The 17,798-nt window shown below is 44.1% G+C and overlaps 1 protein-coding gene across 1 annotated transcript; it reads right to left on the bottom strand.

Annotated features, from left to right (window-relative positions):
• Positions 1 to 623: 623 nt before the first annotated feature.
• Positions 624 to 15,889, bottom strand: TMEM179 (transmembrane protein 179). The gene is made up of 4 exons (XM_038138843.1): positions 15,433 to 15,889; positions 11,411 to 11,548; positions 9,815 to 9,893; positions 624 to 8,879 (listed from the first exon to the last, which is right to left on the bottom strand). Exons 1-4 carry the CDS (start codon positions 15,732 to 15,734, stop codon positions 8,700 to 8,702), a joined length of 699 nt encoding a protein of 232 aa, XP_037994771.1. The 5' UTR covers positions 15,735 to 15,889; the 3' UTR covers positions 624 to 8,699.
• Between the last annotated feature and the right edge of the window lie 1,909 nt (positions 15,890 to 17,798).

Below are 17,798 nucleotides of genomic sequence, written 5' to 3' on the forward strand. Positions count from 1 at the left end.
CAGTCCCCAAGACTGCCTCGAGTCCCCTTTCTTCCCTTCATCTCTCCAACCCTGATAGTCTGGAAATAAGCCCATAGCAGCAATTGTAATTGTCATTTCTGCCTTTTGCCACTTAGAAGCAAGCAGAACAGCTGGCAGCTTGTGACTATAAAAAGGGTGTTACCAACTGCCCTCAAGGAATAACTCAGGAACCTATAAGAGAATAGTGTGGACTTGTTTCTTAATTCCTTGCTCCAAGATAGCTGTTGGGAACCTTTATGCCCACCTCTGAAGAGAAAGACTGATGCTACATGAAGGAAATTAACCAGCTGGCATTCGGAAAAATGGTCTGTCCATGCAGCCTGTGGTCTCCCCTTACATTTGGTAACAAACTGCCTTTCAGCTGCATGTTGACACAGGACCATTTTCTCCTTGTCTCCAATGGCATTAGGGTGAACTGCTGGAAGAGGATACCAAAGGGCTCAGGCAGCTGGGGATGGTTGGGCATACCCTTAGCTACACAAATTGTGGCATGGAGAGGCTGGGGAATGGGTACAAAGACTCTACCACTGACTTTGAGAATTTTTTTTTTATCTTATATTGTAACAATTTAAACTCACCTTCAAAGAACAGGCACAGAAACATTGTCTTTTCAAATAATTTATTTTTATATTTCACCAAATCATAAAAAGCTAATGCACTGTTGAGCAAAAAGCATCAATATATAAAACACATTAACTCATTATCAGTAATGCTGGAGAGTACCACATACACTGAACCCAGTCCAGCTCCTACTAAAGCCAGAGGAAACTCAGTGACTGCACTAGCAGAAGGATTGGATTCAGCATTTGTCTTTGCTGGGTGTTTACAAAGGGCTGTATTAAAATGCTAGTAAAAAGCTTCCCTTTTGAGACTGTATCAAAACAATAATAAACCTCATTCCCTTTCTAGTTTTGTCAAACACATGCAATTGAAGCAGTCATTATACTGCAAAAGACCATACAAATAAACAGAGATAATATTCAAAGCAGGCCAGGCTCTACCCTCAGCTTCTGTGGACTGGTGTGGCTGTTCACAGGATAATCTATGTACACTGGTGAGGGATCTGCTCCTCAACTGCTTTCAGTGGTTCAACAAATTATGAAAAAGTGTTCTGTTTCCTCCCCAAATACCCACTGTATGAACCTCTTAAGCAGCATTAAAAAAATTTAAAATCATTTAAAATTAGATAATCTAGACTCTTATAAAGCTGTTCCCAGTGACTGTAAGAGACAGGAGCTCATGAATTCATACACCAGAGGACACACATTTCAGGGAGGCTGAAATGCTTTCAGGCCCTGTACTGACTTACAAGCAAGAAAGATCTGCTTCAGATCTTTGCAGGTGGTACCACACAAAACCACTAAACCTTTTAAAACTATGGGTGCTAATGAGCTGTCCTCACAAATGCCAACTCTACAGAGATTTGGGAACAGTCAGTCCTTCCCCAGGCAGGTCAAGAGCTGCACTGGACAAAGGGCCAGTGTAGGGTATCTGGATCTGCTTTCCTCCAAATCTGGTGGCAATGTCAGCACCTTTACACCAGATACCTGCACAGCTGGCACAGGTGGCTCTCTCCAGAAACAGACTTCAGGTCAGCACATGCTTCAAGAGGATGCTCTGCAATTTGTGAGGCCACACGAGCAGGCAGGGGCTGAGCAGGCCAAGCAGAGGCTGAAATCAGTGTCAATACCACTCCCTCATATAACAGCCCAAAAGCCGAAATCCCTCACAGGAAATGCACGAGCTCCTCATTACCTATCTCTGTTCAGACTGATGCCACTGTCCTGACACCCCAGCCATCCTTGTCTCTGTCATGAAGAGATGTGGGAAATAAGACCCAATCAGCTTGATAGCAATAAAATCCTCTCTGAAGTTTGCAGGAATGTTTTTGAAGATTAAAGGATGCAGAGGGAGGAAACTTCAGTGGAACTGTTGGGGTGTTTTGTTATTTTTGTTTTGGTTATAAACATTCAAAAATCTCTCTGGAGTGTACGTCAGGTCACAATATATCGATTCCTCAGTTGTGTAGCTTGGGCTGTTTTAATTGGAATGTTTGACCAGATTGCTCTGATACCAGCAGCCTGCACTGGGTGGGGACCCAGTGGAGTGGTCCCTCCCCAGAAGGATTCTGTTGAGTACAGAGTTTCTCAGCACCACTGAGCAAAGGGGTTGCCTGCTCCTCTCAAAGAATGTGGTTTAATAAGGAGGCTGCCAGCAGCTTATGAAGTCAAATACTGGACCCTGTTTCAACAACCATGGTTAAAAATGTTGCAGCAGCCTAGAAAGTGGAATGGATTCACTGATGCAACCCAGATCCTGCGTGTTCCAGGAAGATGTGCTGTGTTTCAGACACAAACTGTTGGACTTCACATTGTTAATTGGGAAAAATAATTCTCTCTGCTGCAGGAGAGATGAGGTGAAGAGTTCTGGACTGTGTAATGTGGGATACCATGACAGTTTTCAAACAGTTTTTTATGGTCTAACATAGCACTCATTTAATTCCACCAGGTTCCTGGGGAGACTGGTGGCACCAGCCTTGGAAACCTCCCAGAGCAACACATCACCCAAATCAGGCCTGGCTTATGTAAAGGGAAGGGTTCAGTGGCACAATCCAGAGAGGCTGAATGAGAACAGGGAAAATCCTTGACTACTTTTCTTAATTTTTTGACAAAATTTTCCATAGAGACTGCAATTTTTCTCACATTCATAAATACACTTCAGAGTCCATATCCACTGTGGAGTCATATTTGCCCAAATCTAGGGGGAAACAAGGAGAAAATAAGGAGGACATGAAGAGTAGTCAGGACAGTTTACTCACTTGTGTGAGAAATCATCCAAGATACCAACAGTACTTACAAATCATCATTCTCACCTCCTGGCTGGTTGATTCAACCCTCACTTTACAACACAGTCGAGTGGCAAGGGGGAACAAAACCTTCTCACGTTGGGTTTCCACCACATACAAAAAATTCCAGCTATTTCAGTGAGCAGCTCTTGCTTCCAAGTAGTTTATCTCCTTGATAAACACCAGAGCCAGCATGCTGAATAATTGTTATTTAGGAATTTCAAGCCAAGTAGAAGAGCTCCAGCAGGAGGATTCAGGGGGGATCAAGGATAACCTTCCATGTCTAACGAATTCCTCTTTTTGTCTTTTTATTTTACTAAGAAAAAAAAAATTAAAAATCCCAAACCAAAATTATGTCATTATTTGACTGACGCAAAGTGCTATTCACACAGCACTTCTCGGGTACTTATGCCTGATTTTTAGCAATGAGGATTTTACAGCAAGCTAATAAGCATTAAATCCTAAATCCTTTATCTGTCTATGGAAATAGGATTTAGGCTCTCACATGGATTCAGGTTTTTTTTTTCTCTACTGTGTGCAATAACATTTCAAGCAGTTATAGCAGCTGTGAGAGGTAGAGATCTTTAAGCACTCGGGTGAATACATTCACATTAATCTGTGTTTGCAATAGCAGTTCAATTACACTCTTTGGCATGGACAAAAAAACTAAAGAGAAAGCATGTCTATGCTAATCCTCTTCCCAACAAGATGGAAAGATATTATTCATAAAGTGCCTGCACTGAAATAAGCAGTACTTGCAATATCTTAAGTAAATTCTGTTCTAACCTCCTGTTTGTTCAGAAAAAAAAAAAAAAAAAGATAGTTTTTCTGAGAGAGTGCAGTTCCCTTCTACATCAAGAGAGCATCAAAGTGACGTTTTCTATGAAGTTCTTAACTTCATAAATCACAGAGTTGAATTTTGTCATTTAAAAAAATCCATTAAAATAAAAAACAAAAAACATTTAGGTGAAATTATATGAGTACTAAAATACAACTCAGGATAGTTTTCCTCCTTATGGAGGACAAAAATAGAAACATGTACTTCAAGGCACTAGTGCCATGAACAGAAATAGTCTGAAAACAATTTCTGTGCTTATGAAGTGACATTAGCATTTTGTCACTGCAGGTAAAGCCTTCCCCTTTTCCCAGATTTCCTAACCAGAAGGAAAGGATATTTGTGTTCTCCAAAGTAAACATTCCAAGAGATAAAAATGGGCTGTTTCCATCAGCTAAGGAAATGGTCTGAGGCACAGTTTTAGGATCTGGACACAGCCAGGATCCTCATTTGCTCAAGGATACTTGGGCCATTGATCCAGAAAGAAACCAAAAGTTTTTTCATAATCCAGATTGGTTTTTCACAAAGTACTGTCAGTCTTTCTAGTATAAATTACTGTCTGGATCTTTGCTAAAGTAATAATTTAAATGATAAAAGTGATTTTACATGCAATATGTTTGAGAAGGCTTTGAAAAAGGGAGATGACAAAACCCACATACACCCAATACCAGCTTTGTGTGCAACATGACTGTAAAGTGTGAGCTCCTCCTCCTTGCAGCTCAGCTTCCATCCTAACACTAGACAGGTTAAATCAGCAGTGTTCCACACTGGGGAGTGAAGGCCTTGAAAGGAAATCTGACTCTGTTCCTAACTGGACTAATTTAGGCTAGCAGCAGGACGTTACTCAGATAAAGGGGAGGAATTAAAACACCTGCAAACCCACATTAGAAACTCATCTCAGCCTTTGGCAGTTTATGCATTGGCCAGTGCTTTCCTACTCTGCCCACATCAATCCCACCTCTGGGTATCAATAATAACCATTGCCACTGCTCGAGTCCCAGTGCTAAGTAAAAGAAGTGTAGAAATTTAAGGTGTTCTAACACTGCTCCAGCCAAAGCTGCTTGTTTAGAGAAGAGCCTATATTCACATCACAGAAGAGCAGTGGAACTGGCATTTACCTGTGTACATTATACATACACAGAGAATGCTTTCATGACAAGGTCTGTACACCCAATCATCCATCACTGGTTATTATAACACCTCCTTTTTTAAGGGACTGTAGAATCGCTGCTATAGTACGAATGTATCCTTCAGTTTTTACAGTAAATCGTCATGCTCTTATTTTTGTAATTCCCGCTGAAATTTCCCAGCTGCAAGATGCCTCATGAGTTAGTGGTATAAGATGTTTTGAGCATGAATGCACTCATGAGGACGTTCTGTTCCAAAAGATGGCTCTAATTGTTTCTCCATTATAAAAATAGTAAGAAACAGCATTGATCTAAAAGCTCAGATGACACTTGTTAGCTTAGATTCTTCTAGACCACTGAGGACTGCTGGCAGGCAATTGGTGGGGAATTTAACCACAGATGGTAGCCAGAGAATTTATTTGGTACAACAGAATAATAGTGTGGCAACATCCCAGTGCCTTGGAAAGCCACAAAGCTTTTTCCCCTTGCACCATGTGACAATAAATAAATAAATAAATACAAGTATAAGCACCACACAGTGTTCTAGTTCTTTGAATACAACTCTTGCTAGAGTGTTCCCTGCCTTCGGACACGGCAAATTAAAGGTATTGAAATGTCACAGAAATGGAAAATCTGACTCAGCCCCACGATGTGCTGGTGTGCAATGGGTGACTAAAATCAGACGTCAGAAATGTACAAAAGAGAGAAGTGCATGAGAGAGAGCACAGGTAGGTAGGCATGTGTGCATAAATTATACCACAATTCTTACACATTTCCAGCTTGGCATCACCGGCTTGGCCTGAGTGCCTAAGCTTTGGGAGAAGAGGTTGCAGAAAACTTACTGCAAATAAAAAACACCAAGTGTGTCCAAAAACTGGGAGTTGGGAGTTGCAGGATACCCTTCCTCCCCTAGGTCAGCCAGGGGAGCTCTCACTACATGCTCTGCCTTCTGACTCACACAGGGGCTTCCATCAAAAGCAGCTTTGCTTTTAGGTATGACTGATACTTGCAAGGGGGTACCAGCCTTACCCCACCAGGTGAAGGCAGGGAAGCTGTGAAAAACAGACTGACATGGGAAAGCTGCAAAGAACAGCCCCATTCACATGGGACTCATAGAAGAGCTTCAGCCTCTTTTCATTTTGCATGGCAACTCCAAACCCAGGACCAGTGTTTGCTGCTTCTCATGGAAGTGGAAAGGAGGAAAAAGACCTTGAGACTGGAGAGGTAGAAGAGAGCATGAGCTCCAGACAGCCTCGCCCACAAGCAGCATCCTCTCTTTCAGAAGCAGAGACAAGGCTTGGGCCCTGGTACCTTAGAGCAAGAACCACAAGAAGACATTTATTATCTTCTGGCTCATGGTTCTTCAAACCCCCAAGCAACACTAGGAACAGTGGTCCCAAGCCACACATCACTTCAGCCTAAGCCTGATTTGGCATGTACATAAAATATATTATACAGAGCAGCATCATGGTTTCACACAAGGAGTAAGGCATACACTGAAGTAATTTGTGGGAAGAGACATCACTGCTGAGTGAAAGTGAGACTGCCTTTTACAGCTGGAAGAACTGGGGAAACTGGGGAAACAGGCTAACCTACAAGTCCCAAGTTCTTCTTGGTATGAAGAAGGTCGTTCCCTGGCAATGGACTCAGGTACTTGCAAGAGTGTATCTCCTACTAGAGACAGAGTAACTTAGGTTGAAAAAGACCTCTAGGATCATCCAGTCAAACCATTAACCTGGCACTGCAAAGGCCACCACTAAACCATGTCCCTCAGTGCCACATCTTCCTTTCTTTTAAATACACCCAGGGATGATGACTCCACCACTTCCCTGGGAAGCCTGTTCCAGTGCTTGACAACCCTTTCAGTGAAGAGACTTTTCTTAATGTCCAAATTATTTGACCAAATTAATAAAAAAGTCACTCTGACAATCCTGATATCTGAATTTTAAATTGGCATTAATTAACTTGATCTCTGATTCCTTCTCAAGGAGTCCTTCTCTGATGTCAACTTCCAACTAAAAAAAAAAAAAAAAAAAGCCACTGCTGCAAAGCTTTCAAAGGAATTGCATTCTCTTGTGGGCAGAAACCATGCCGAAGAACAAGGCCTCTCTGCAGAGAGCTGTGGCCAGCTGGGGCTATAAGCAATGTTCACAGAGTTGGATTACTGCTTAGGGCCCATGGAGGGCTTTTTCTCTAAGCCTATGAAAACATTTTGGCAGTTAAATACAGCGTCACATTTTATGCCCTAAAATCCTTAATAATTTAGGGATTTGTCATGACATCAAATTCTGTTTCAATGAAATGCTTAAGCTGGTACTTAACTAAGCATCAGAGAGTCCCTAGAAGACAACAGTAAATCTGCATGGTTGTGCTAACCCAGGCTTGAGCTCTGATATGGTAGAAGTCCTCTCTCCCCTCATTCTGATTTACCAGGTCATATAATTGTGTGTAGTTTACATTTCTGTTAAAATAAATTCAGTCTCAACTCAAACACAGGTACCACAGACAGTGTCAGTGTACTCCCAAAAAAATCTTCAGTCCAAATTTAGTTGTTTGCTTAAGTTTTCTGCTGATTTGGGGTCTTCTGTGTAACGTGTACCTGGGGATAAATGCTTAATCCTAGCACAGCTTTACTTCTCTGCCATGCAAATCCCACACTCTTCTGAGTGACTCTTCTTAATTATCAGAGCTACCTCTGATCTCAACAATCCACCTGATTTGTTGAAGCACTGGCCAAGCAAAACTGAAAGCAGCAACACAGTCACCAGTGAGCTCTGTGTAAATAGCAATTCTTCTTCCTTTTCACAGCAAAATTCATCTGCCCTGGAACTCCTGCCCATGAGTGGGGAAAATGGACCCATTCAGCACTGAACTATCAATAAAATAACTCAGCTCTTTGAACTCCTTGCTATGCTTATATATAGAAACCTACAATGCAAATGCTTACAGTAATTTTGCATATCCTATATGAAATAAATATCACAAATAAATTCTAATATTCAAAACAGAATAGTATACAATGTTAGGGATCAAGTTACATTTATAAATGCACAAGCGTTAATACTATCTATTCAGCTTAATTTCTTAGTATGCAAGTTTCAGCAATTTCTAGCTACACTTCACTTCAGGAGTCATAATAAATGCTGCTCATGCCAAAATCTAAGAAGAAACAAAACCACAAATGTTCTCCATCATCCTTCCATACTATACACAGTTTTTGACAGATGCTATAATAATACACGGGTTTCGTGGAATTCATTAACACTGTCCAATATTAAATATCAAGTCTGGAACACAGGTCTCTATGTTTGAAACAAAATCAGAGCAGGAGCAACATGTTTGTCAGTGCTGCATCCACACACAGCGAAAGCAGAGACAGTGAGAGCCTGCACCCCAACCAGAGCTGCAGCTTCCCGGGATAAAGACAGAGCAGGGGCAGCTTCACTGGCAAAAGGGAGGAGAGGGAGAGAGGAGGGACTGAATGCAGCTCCAGTTACATCTATTGATGAAGAATAGTTTGAAGAAATAGCCTGGATGCTGTAGCCTGGCCTTGCCAGCTCAGTCCTCAGAAATGGTCCCTGTCCCAAAAGCCAGCGATGGCACATGAGAGCTCTGCTGACAAGGGCAGGTTACAAATTTTGCCTGCACAGGACAGAAAGTTTGCTGTGCCATAGGCACATAGGGCAGTTCATTCTCTTTGTCCTAATATCAGTATTTCTGCCAACAATTTCTCATAGGGGAAGTGAGTGATTCACAAATACATTCTTATCAAGAAAAGAAAAGATCTCACACACTCATTACCCTGACTCAGCTTCAGCTCACATTACTGAATAATAAAATCTAGATCCTGCCCTGGAAATTTGCTTACACTTTAAATCATGCCACTTTTGTCATCTTGCAAAGAGGATCGTGAAGGGGATCTTCCTAGCAACAGCTCCTTCTCATGGATCAGGCTATCTAGCAGATCCTCTTGTCTGTAGTTGTGATAAACCTTCAGGAAAGCCAGAATGGTAATTGCCAGCCAAGTCAGCCAGGCAGCCCAGAGACCAAACTGGAGAAGGAAAGAAATCATAAAGAGGTCAGTACAGTATTGTGAAAACAAAGTCAGCTGTCCGGGTGGTTATGCAAACCTCAGCTGGACCAAAACCCACGGAGTCATGCCAAGCTAAACCCAGGGAGGTCCAGGGTTCTCCATACAAAGGTGTCACTTTTTTGGCATATTTCATTCCTAAATGCAGTTATGCCTGAGCTGGGCATCTACATGCCAGTGTTGGCAACAAAGACAAAAAATTGGCTTGTGCCCAAGAGGCAGGGTTACCTTCAAGGAATGTTCCAAGCAGGCTAATGCCTCTTTCCACGTGGGACAACATAAGCCTTTGTAAGGCTGCAGCCCTGCAGGAATGGGACTCTCATCCCTGCAAAATTAGTATGTGCTCATGTCCCAGTGTTCACTGACTGATCATTGACTTAGAGCTAGAATATTCATTAGAAAGGTCTGACAGCCTTAGAGGTCTAATTCTCATGGATTCATCAGAAAACAGCCCAATCTGAATAAATAAATCTTTGATTATTTTCAATGGTCAGATATTTATATAGCTTAGGTGATCTCAGTCAAAGTCAAGGAAGGCAAAACTAGGAACCCCACAACATGCTGCAGGTCAGAAATTATTTTGAACAGTAATGAAAAGATCCAGGACACCAGAGTGCTGTAACTTTTGCAGACCTGATCCTTTGGATGAATAGTTTTCTGTCATGATTAACAAGATCAGTGGTAGGGTGAAGATTTGACATATCTGTATTCAAAACTGTCTGTTTTGAATTTAAAAGGCAAATGTGCCCATCACTATCATTCTGATTCAGCACTTACTGAAGTCAGTGGAAACATTCCCATTGATTTCTGGGAATGGTAGTTCAGCTGCAGCAATCCCAGGTCAATAAGCAAATGGCAAATTAACTGGAATAGAACCATGACTTAGTCTGACCTACCTGTGCAATAGCAAACTGGTCATAGAAAGCAGAGTTTTCCAAGTTCAGCTCAAGATCTATATCCTGCAATTCTTCACAGCTACCCAGAAAGGCATTTGGAAGGGAAAAACAAAAGAAGAAATTTTAAGAGATTCTCGGTAAACCAAATATAAAATGAAGCAACATATTAAATGTACTTTGAACAGTCACAATGGCACATTCTATCAAAGAATAATTAACTTATTGCAATCATCAGGTTGTTTGCTGATCTTCTCTAAAACTAAGATAAAAATTACTTTATTTAAAAAAAAAAAATTATGTGAGTGATAACACAAATCTTTCATAAGTAGGATTGTAATAGTCATTATGAACACAGCATCCTTAAACCCCTCCTTCCCACTGCCCCCTCACCTCCCACAGATTTGCCCCTGGCATCACCCCAGGTTGGTTGTTTCACCCCTCAATGAAACAAAGTGTATGATCCTCTGTTACCTTTTGACTTCATCAGGAAAAGCCTCAGAAGAAGGAATTGTGTTTTTTGTTTCGGATGCTCCAGCAAGGAGATGATACTCTGATGGTAAGATAGGGGCTGCCTACAGATTTTACAAATAACTTGGACCATTATTGGTGTGAAAAAAAAATCCCAGGATTGTGAGGTTGTCATTCTACCTCTTGGTTGATTTCTGCAGCCTCTTCTCTCTCCTTTTCAGTGCTGTCGGTCATCTTGGGTTCTTACCCGAATATTCGATTGGATGCATTTTGTAATTGAATTTTTAACCGAATATTCGAGTAATTCGATTAATCGTTGCAGCCCTAAACAGAACATTCACTATGGCATTTTACAACATATGGCAATGTGCAACATAAAGGTATGCTTTAAGTAGTACATTTATTCAATATCGTATGACATAAAATGTCACATTTTCCTCTCTCCTCATCATTATTTGTTTGATAGGAGCAAATCTTCCTCGACTTATCATGTTTCCTATAAGGAGCATAAGCATCGTGGGATACAGTGGGCCATTTTAGGAGCTGTACATTTTGTGACTGTAACAAAGCATCACCCATCTGTACTTTGCACTTACAAAGTGCTTTCCATTCTGTGGCTCTCAGGGCATCCACAGCATGGAACAGGCAAGGAACTCTACCCCAAATGTTTTGTCTGATGATGAGCTGTGGCACGGGCAGGATAAGTGATTTGCTCAATGTCACACAGTGGGTTGGGGGCAGAACCAAGACTGCAAGCCAGGAGCCCTGACCCCCAGCCCCCTGCTCTCACAAGGCCACACTCCCCCCATTCTTAGAAAAACTCTAAATCTAGCATTCCTTTGGAAATAAAAAAAAATTTAATACAATCAATTTGTTTTTCATGTGATCGTGACCACAAAATACAATGGAAACACACTTTTTTTGGGGGGGGCTTCTAAATAAACAAACAAAAAGTAGTTTGATTTGCTTTGTTTTGTTCCACATGAAAAAGCTCTGGATTTTCATATTACAGGTGCATCCTCCCCCTTGCTCACCTTGCGTGTAATAACTACACTTTGTAACACCACAGCTCAATTGTGCTTATATGAAAAAAAATAAGAGGAATAAAATGCATTTTTCAATACTAACCTATTTGGCATGCTTCCTTTTTCAGTAATTGCATCACACCACATGTTAAATCCTACACTCACTATAGTGCTGGCAATAAATGTGATGAACACCACAAAGGCGCTGATCAGCAGATTCAGGAAGGCGTAAAAGAAAGAGCTGTAATAAAAGGGAAGAAAAATGTAACTCATAAACAGCTGAAACACAACATCAGCAGTCTCTGTAAGCAGCACAGAGTGGGCACAAAGATATCAGTTTCCATTTAAAACACATCTTTAATTAAGAACACCTAATACATTGAAACACTATGGACTTGATTTTGAGTCACACTACCTTCGCTTGCAAATGCTTTTGATTTTGATTTCCTTTTTAACCATAAGATGTGGCTTTATATAATAAATGGTGGTTGTTCATACACAGTGTGGCTTTCATTAGCTGAAATGATGAAAATCACCATTGTTAAAATAAATGTCACTAGCTCAAATTATGTAGTAACTGCAGCTAAAATTATTTCATGACTTAAATGATAATTGGGACAAAAATTGCTTAGAAGAGGGAAACCAAAAATGAAAACACAGAACTGATAGCTATAATCACTTTAAGCAATGTAACACAAGGTACTGCCATCCCAGGACACGAATCTCAGTTTTATGGGCAATTTGCAGAGCAGGGCAGCTTCTCCCAGGGTTTCTCTGGCTTTAGTGTCAGTATGCTATGTCTGCCAGCTGAATATCAACTTATCTCAGCCCCATTAAATCTGCCCCGTCAGGGCCTGCCCTCGGCACGTGAAGTGTTTGGAGTGGGATGCTTACAGATTTCCCATAAGGCCATGGAATCACTCTCTCATTTTCCCTTTTTAACTCCTCACCTGAATTTTAGCTGTGAAAAGTGTCTAATCCCAGTCATCTGGGAAAGCCCTTCTCTACTTGAAACTTCTCTAAGTAGCTGTTTAGAATAGGACACCTTGGAATGTCACATTATCTAAAAACTGGAGATCTGCTCCAGGTTGGAAAAAGACTGGCAGCTCCAGGAGGCAGGTCACCCTATTCAGTGTGTGGTAAAGGTGAATATGACAAATTTCTCACCAGTGCCACTCATTGTGTTGATTATAGAATGAATCTACTTACCCCAGAGAAGGAAAAAAAACCTTCAGTCACTTCTTCTCCCTTGTTGCTCATCAAATGAAAAGCCAAGAGGCTTTTTAAATGAGTGTTTGAGTCCTGGAAGGTTCTGGGCTGGAGAATCCTAATTTCTATAGGTTATACATGATACATTTGTGACCTCAGGAGAACATCTTTAAAATGAGATGAGGAAGCAATTATCAGCAGAGTTAGGAAGTTTGCTCCTGGGTTGATGAGGCCTTAGAGGGGCTGTCTAGGTTCTCTCCAAAGTGACAGTTGTCCCACCCTAAGACTGATAGAAAAGTGAAATAAATCACGTTCAAGAAGTGCCCCTAGAGGCTGTAATGGGTGCTGGATGCCAGGACACCTGACTTCTGGATGAACAATAAGCTGAATCCTGCCCTGGTTTAGCTGGGCTTGGTGAAGTAGATCGGCTCAGCTCTGCTGTGTGCTGGGGTCACCCAGTGACAGCTGCTGTGAGAGTCCAGGTTTTTGCATGTTCTCTGCCCTGACTTCACACCTAGCCTGGAGTTCATCCCAAGTGTTGCTGAAGTCAGATCATATCCTCTGTGTGCACCTTAGCATGGAAAGCTGGCCTGGGAGGCAGAAAAGACTTGAGCTGTTCACAGAATAAAACAGACTTGGCACCAGAATTAATAACAGCTCTAGAAAAGGAGCAGTTACCAGGACTATTCAATGGGTCATCACAGCCCAGGATCTGCAGTTCTCCCTCTATTTCCCACCCTGCAGCAAGAGAGGTTCCATGGTCCAGGATCTGACTTTCCACTGACAAAGCAGGGCTCAGCCTTGCACCTGATTTGCATCTGGCAAGAGAAACCATCACCACTGCCAGGGTATCCTGACAGAAAACTGCTTATTTGGCTCTCTAGATTACCTGATTTTTCCTCCTTAGATTAGAACTTCAAGCTATGCATTGCAGATTGAGTGAATGCCCTTCAATAATGAATGTTTACACCTACAGTTGCTTTGCAATCCTAGCAATGAAGTATCTGAGTTATACCTCTACCCTTCAGCTGAGCTGAAGAGCCCCAGGCTGCTGAGGCAAGGGGTGCTGAGACCCTTTTAAGGTTTTTTAGCAGTCATAACTGCTAGAAAATAATTTGTCAGCAATCATTCAAAGCCATTGCACATGAAAGATGCAAAGGGTGCTAACTAACCCTGACTGCCTTTGCTGGCTCACCCTGGAGCTGGCCCAATAGCAGTGATCCTCCTCAATAGGATCATCAGTTATGACATTCTGGCTCTTCCACAACGACCTCTAATCAAAACAGACAATTATCATGCATGGTGAGGAGCTCACATTTATCTCTCCATCCAAACAGAAATGTTTTTGCACCCATTTGAACCGTTAACAAATGGCTGTCTAAAATCAGGACAGCATGAGCCCTGCCTGCTATTCATATGGTGGCTGATGTGGAACAGGACAGACCTTCCTTCTTACCAAGAAATTGCTGTTCCCCAGCATCTTGCCATGTTGTACTCTCCTGTGGTCTTCTGTGGTTATCTCATCATCCCAACTTGCTTCATCTTTGCACCCATGACCTCACAGCCTTCTGCCTTTCTTGCCTGGATGGAGCAACTATGAACAGTGTTATACAACTCCCAAAGGAGCCTGAAGGAGCTCCTAAAGGGACACTTTTCAGGGGCCTGCCCGACAGTTTTGAAGTTAACAGCCACTTTTGAAAACAGGCCGAACATCTAATCCAAATGTCACCATTGCAGGGATTTCACTGCTGGTTTCTTCTAAAAACTAGCTAGGTCTGAACTGCAAAGCACTGGGATTCAATGAACCCTCTATAGATATTGGATCACCTGAGGAAGCTGAATTCAAAGATATTAAGAAGTATGTGGTTGTATTTAGTGTAAGGTACGTTTTAACATGGAATAAGTTTCTGGTCCATACTTATTACACCATGTTTGAGTATTAGACATGTTGAGAGTGGTTGGAAAGAGCCAGAAAGACAACACTGCTACCCAGTCTCCAGGGTTACCAAGCCCAGACGTAACAGCCCCATCCTCAAGAAACCTCTAGTCCAAATAGACCTGGACAGTGATTAACCCTTGGCATGGTTCCTAAACCATGGGAAAAATATTTTCCTAGTTTGGACAGGCACCAGTGCATTGTCCAGCCCCGGCCCTGTAGCACCTGGGTTACCTGCACCAGTGTCTCTGCCCTCTCAGGCCACCAGAGAGGCAAGCCCAGAACATGACAGTGCTCCTGAGCTGCTGCCTGGCCCACCAAGCCTCTCCCTCTCCCTGCTGGGGTGGGATTGCCCCTTGGCTTGTGTGAGCACAGGAGCCAGCAGTCAGTGCCACCCTGAGCTGCTGCAGGAGCGCTCAGCGTTGCTCTCACGCCGTAACCAAGCAGTAGTTGTTGTCTGCAAATGTCTGCCATGTACACGGCAAAAGCAGCACAAAAAAGAGAGGGGAGGCACCAACTTCTCCCTTCTGGCCCCCCACGCACAACCATGTTGTTTCAAGGTTTTTCACACACCCAGTGCACACCTGGGGAGGGCCTCCTTTGGCACGGATGTGTAGTGGGACCGTGGTCAAGAGGCACCTGTGAGCCCCAGCCTCCAGCATCACCCCACAGCCCCCAAGTCCTTCCATGCCCACTGCAGCTGAACGGCCAGAAGCTGCACCAGGACCGCCAAAGGGCAGTGGGTGCACAGCAGTGGATCTGACCCCCCACCCATGGGAGCATCCCCTGGGAGGGCCCTGGACACAGCTGGGGAGCGCCTGGTGTGTGTGCAGACAGACAGGGGTGATACACCAGCTCTCCCCAAACCCCTCTGGGGCGCCCGATGAGCTGGGTGGTGCAAAGCCCAGGGCTTCACCCCCAGACTGCTCCCACGTGCCCCAGCCTGTGGGAGGGATGGGCTTATCCCCAGGGATACTTACTCCTCGTGCCCTTTGCAGAGGAAGAAGAGGGTCCTCCAGGCCTGCACTGTGGCCAGCAGCAGGGACAGGAGCCCGGTGAAGATGCTGAAGCGGCAGGCAGCCTCAGGCCCCCACTCCTGCACCGTGAAGCGCTGCCGCTCCACCGTCAGGTTGGCGTTGAGCCACATGCCCTCGGTGAAGAGCAGGCACCGGCCGTGGAAGTCGTTGCCATTCTCGGAGAGTGGCACCACCACGATGAAGCTGAAGAGAAAGGCCAGGAAATAGCAGATGCACTGAGCGAAGAGGAAATTGCTGAGCGCCATGTCCGCGGCTCTGCGCAGGCAGAGGGAGGGAGGCGTGGAGAGAGGGATGCAGGGGGGAGGGATGCAGGAGGAGGGATGTAGGAGGAGGGATGTAGGAGAGAGGGATGCAGGAGGAGGGATGCAGGAGGAGGGATGTTTTAGGAGAGAGGGATGCAGGAGGAGGGATGCAGGAGGAGGGATGTTGTAGGAGAGAGGGATGCAGGGGGGAGGGATGCAGGAGGAGGGATGCAGGAGGGAGCGATGTGAGGTGGGAAGCGGGGAGGATGGAGGGATGGAGGGAGGAAGGCAGGCTGAAGCAGTAGGCGGTGGGGAGGGAAGGAGGGAGGGAGGATGCGCAGTGCAATGCAATGCAATGCAGTGCGGTCGATGCCTCCTCCGGACGCGGCTGCTCCCTCTCCCGCAGCCCGAGCTGCCCCTGTGAATGGTTTCAGGGCTTGTAGGGGAAGAGGGGAGCGGAGAGAGGAAGAACTGTTGTGGGGTATCCCTCTCGGGGAAAATCTGGCTGCCACTACCCTCTGGCGCCCAGGGGGTTAAATCAGTCCGTGTGTCTCCAACAGGGCTGGGGACCGCCGGTGGGGGATCCCCCTAATGACACAGGACACTGATGTCACCCCTGTTGATTGCCACACACACACACACACACACACACACAAAAATACCCCAAACCAGCTGACTGGCTTCATCCTAGCTGCTGGATCCCAGGAAATTTTGACCCAAGCTTCTAAAAATGTGGCCAGCAGCCTCAGACCGTGGCAATAACAAAGTGCACAGCCACTCCGGCCCTACAGACCCAGTGGTTTTGTTCCTAGCCCAGGCTGTCACCACCCTTCCAAGGTATTGCAAGGGGAGCAAAGGCTCACCAGAAATGGAACAACTTTTCCTGAGCCTTGGTGTCATTTAGGGGCTGCCTGGGGTTGGGATCAGCTCCCTTACCCCCTGGCTGGCAGGTGGGGCAGGGCTGAAAGAAAATAACCTTAAGCAAGCTCCTGCTGGACATCAAGCTGAGGACAGACCAGCACAGCAATGGGACATTGCTGTCCAATACATGGCAGGAACAGATGGCATTTTATTCCCAGGGGTGAGCAGCTGCCTGCCCCACACCATGTTTGGGAAGACACCAGAGCACCCCCTCTGCTGTAGGGCCCAAAACTGCAAGGCCAGGATGCCAGAAAGCAAAAGGCATCAGAGTTGTGAGGAGTGCTCAGATCACTCTGGCACAAAAATCCAAATTAAAATGACCTCAAATTATAGTTTCCCCACAATCCCAATTTCATTTTTTCATCTTAGCATGAATCCTCTCTCCAGCACAAGACACCACAATTAGTGTCCAGTTCCAGGTAAAGTAATTTCCTAATCTAATTTCCTAGCCACATCCAGTCCGAGATTAGCTGCAGGTCTCAAATCACTTCTTAATCCCAGGGCTGTTTATGCACATTTTATCACTGTGCCACTTCCCAGGCAGTGTTTAGAGAAGCAGATGAGGGACAGAGACCCCAAACATAGTGCACATGGGAATTCCGGCTGGCGTTTCCATTGGGCAACCAAACAATTATTTCTGTGTGCTGGTAAGAGGTTACAGATACAGTCCTGAGAAGGGCACTGGGGGGATTCTCAAAGACATTAATTCAGCTTCGTTACAAATCATTTGTAATGCATATTATCTTGAAATCTCACCCTATCTGTGCAGGGGAAGCAGGTCTTCAGTAAAAATTTTTGTCAGTACAAATGAAATGTGTCAGGCCAGTTTTCTGATCCTTACCCAGCTCTGATCATCAAAAATTGTATTTCAGTTTTGTAAGATGAGTTATAGAGCACTGAGCTGACCCTGTGGGGATAGATGTGTGCTCCTAACAGAAAAGATTTTGCTGATATTTCAGTCTATTGGTAAGGAGGAAAGTTTATTGCTCTTAACCTTGCTTCCAAGAAGTGCTTGGTTCCCAAAGGGTTTTATCCTTTACCAGTAAAGAAATCAGACCTGGATTGAGGTGGAAAACTCTTTTCTTTGAAATGTGACACATCAGATTTGACAGATAACGTTTTCTGAACTTAACTTGGGAGGTCAGC

Source organism: Motacilla alba, chromosome 5 (assembly GCF_015832195.1).
Source record: "Motacilla alba alba isolate MOTALB_02 chromosome 5, Motacilla_alba_V1.0_pri, whole genome shotgun sequence".
NCBI lineage: Eukaryota > Metazoa > Chordata > Aves > Passeriformes > Motacillidae > Motacilla > Motacilla alba.

What these genes read in the sequence shown, in the direction of transcription:
- TMEM179 (XM_038138843.1), bottom strand. Translation starts at nt 15,734, where the DNA reads ATGGCGCTCAGCAATTTCCTCTTCGCTCAGTGCATCTGCTATTTCCTG. An exon ending in CTCTGCAAAGGGCACGAGGA is followed by an intron (nt 11,549 to 15,432) that starts GTAAGTATCCCT and finishes CTTTTATTACAG; the next exon opens with CTCTTTCTTTTACGCCTTCC. An exon ending in AAAGGAAGCATGCCAAATAG is followed by an intron (nt 9,894 to 11,410) that starts GTTAGTATTGAA and finishes CTTTCTGGGTAG; the next exon opens with CTGTGAAGAATTGCAGGATA.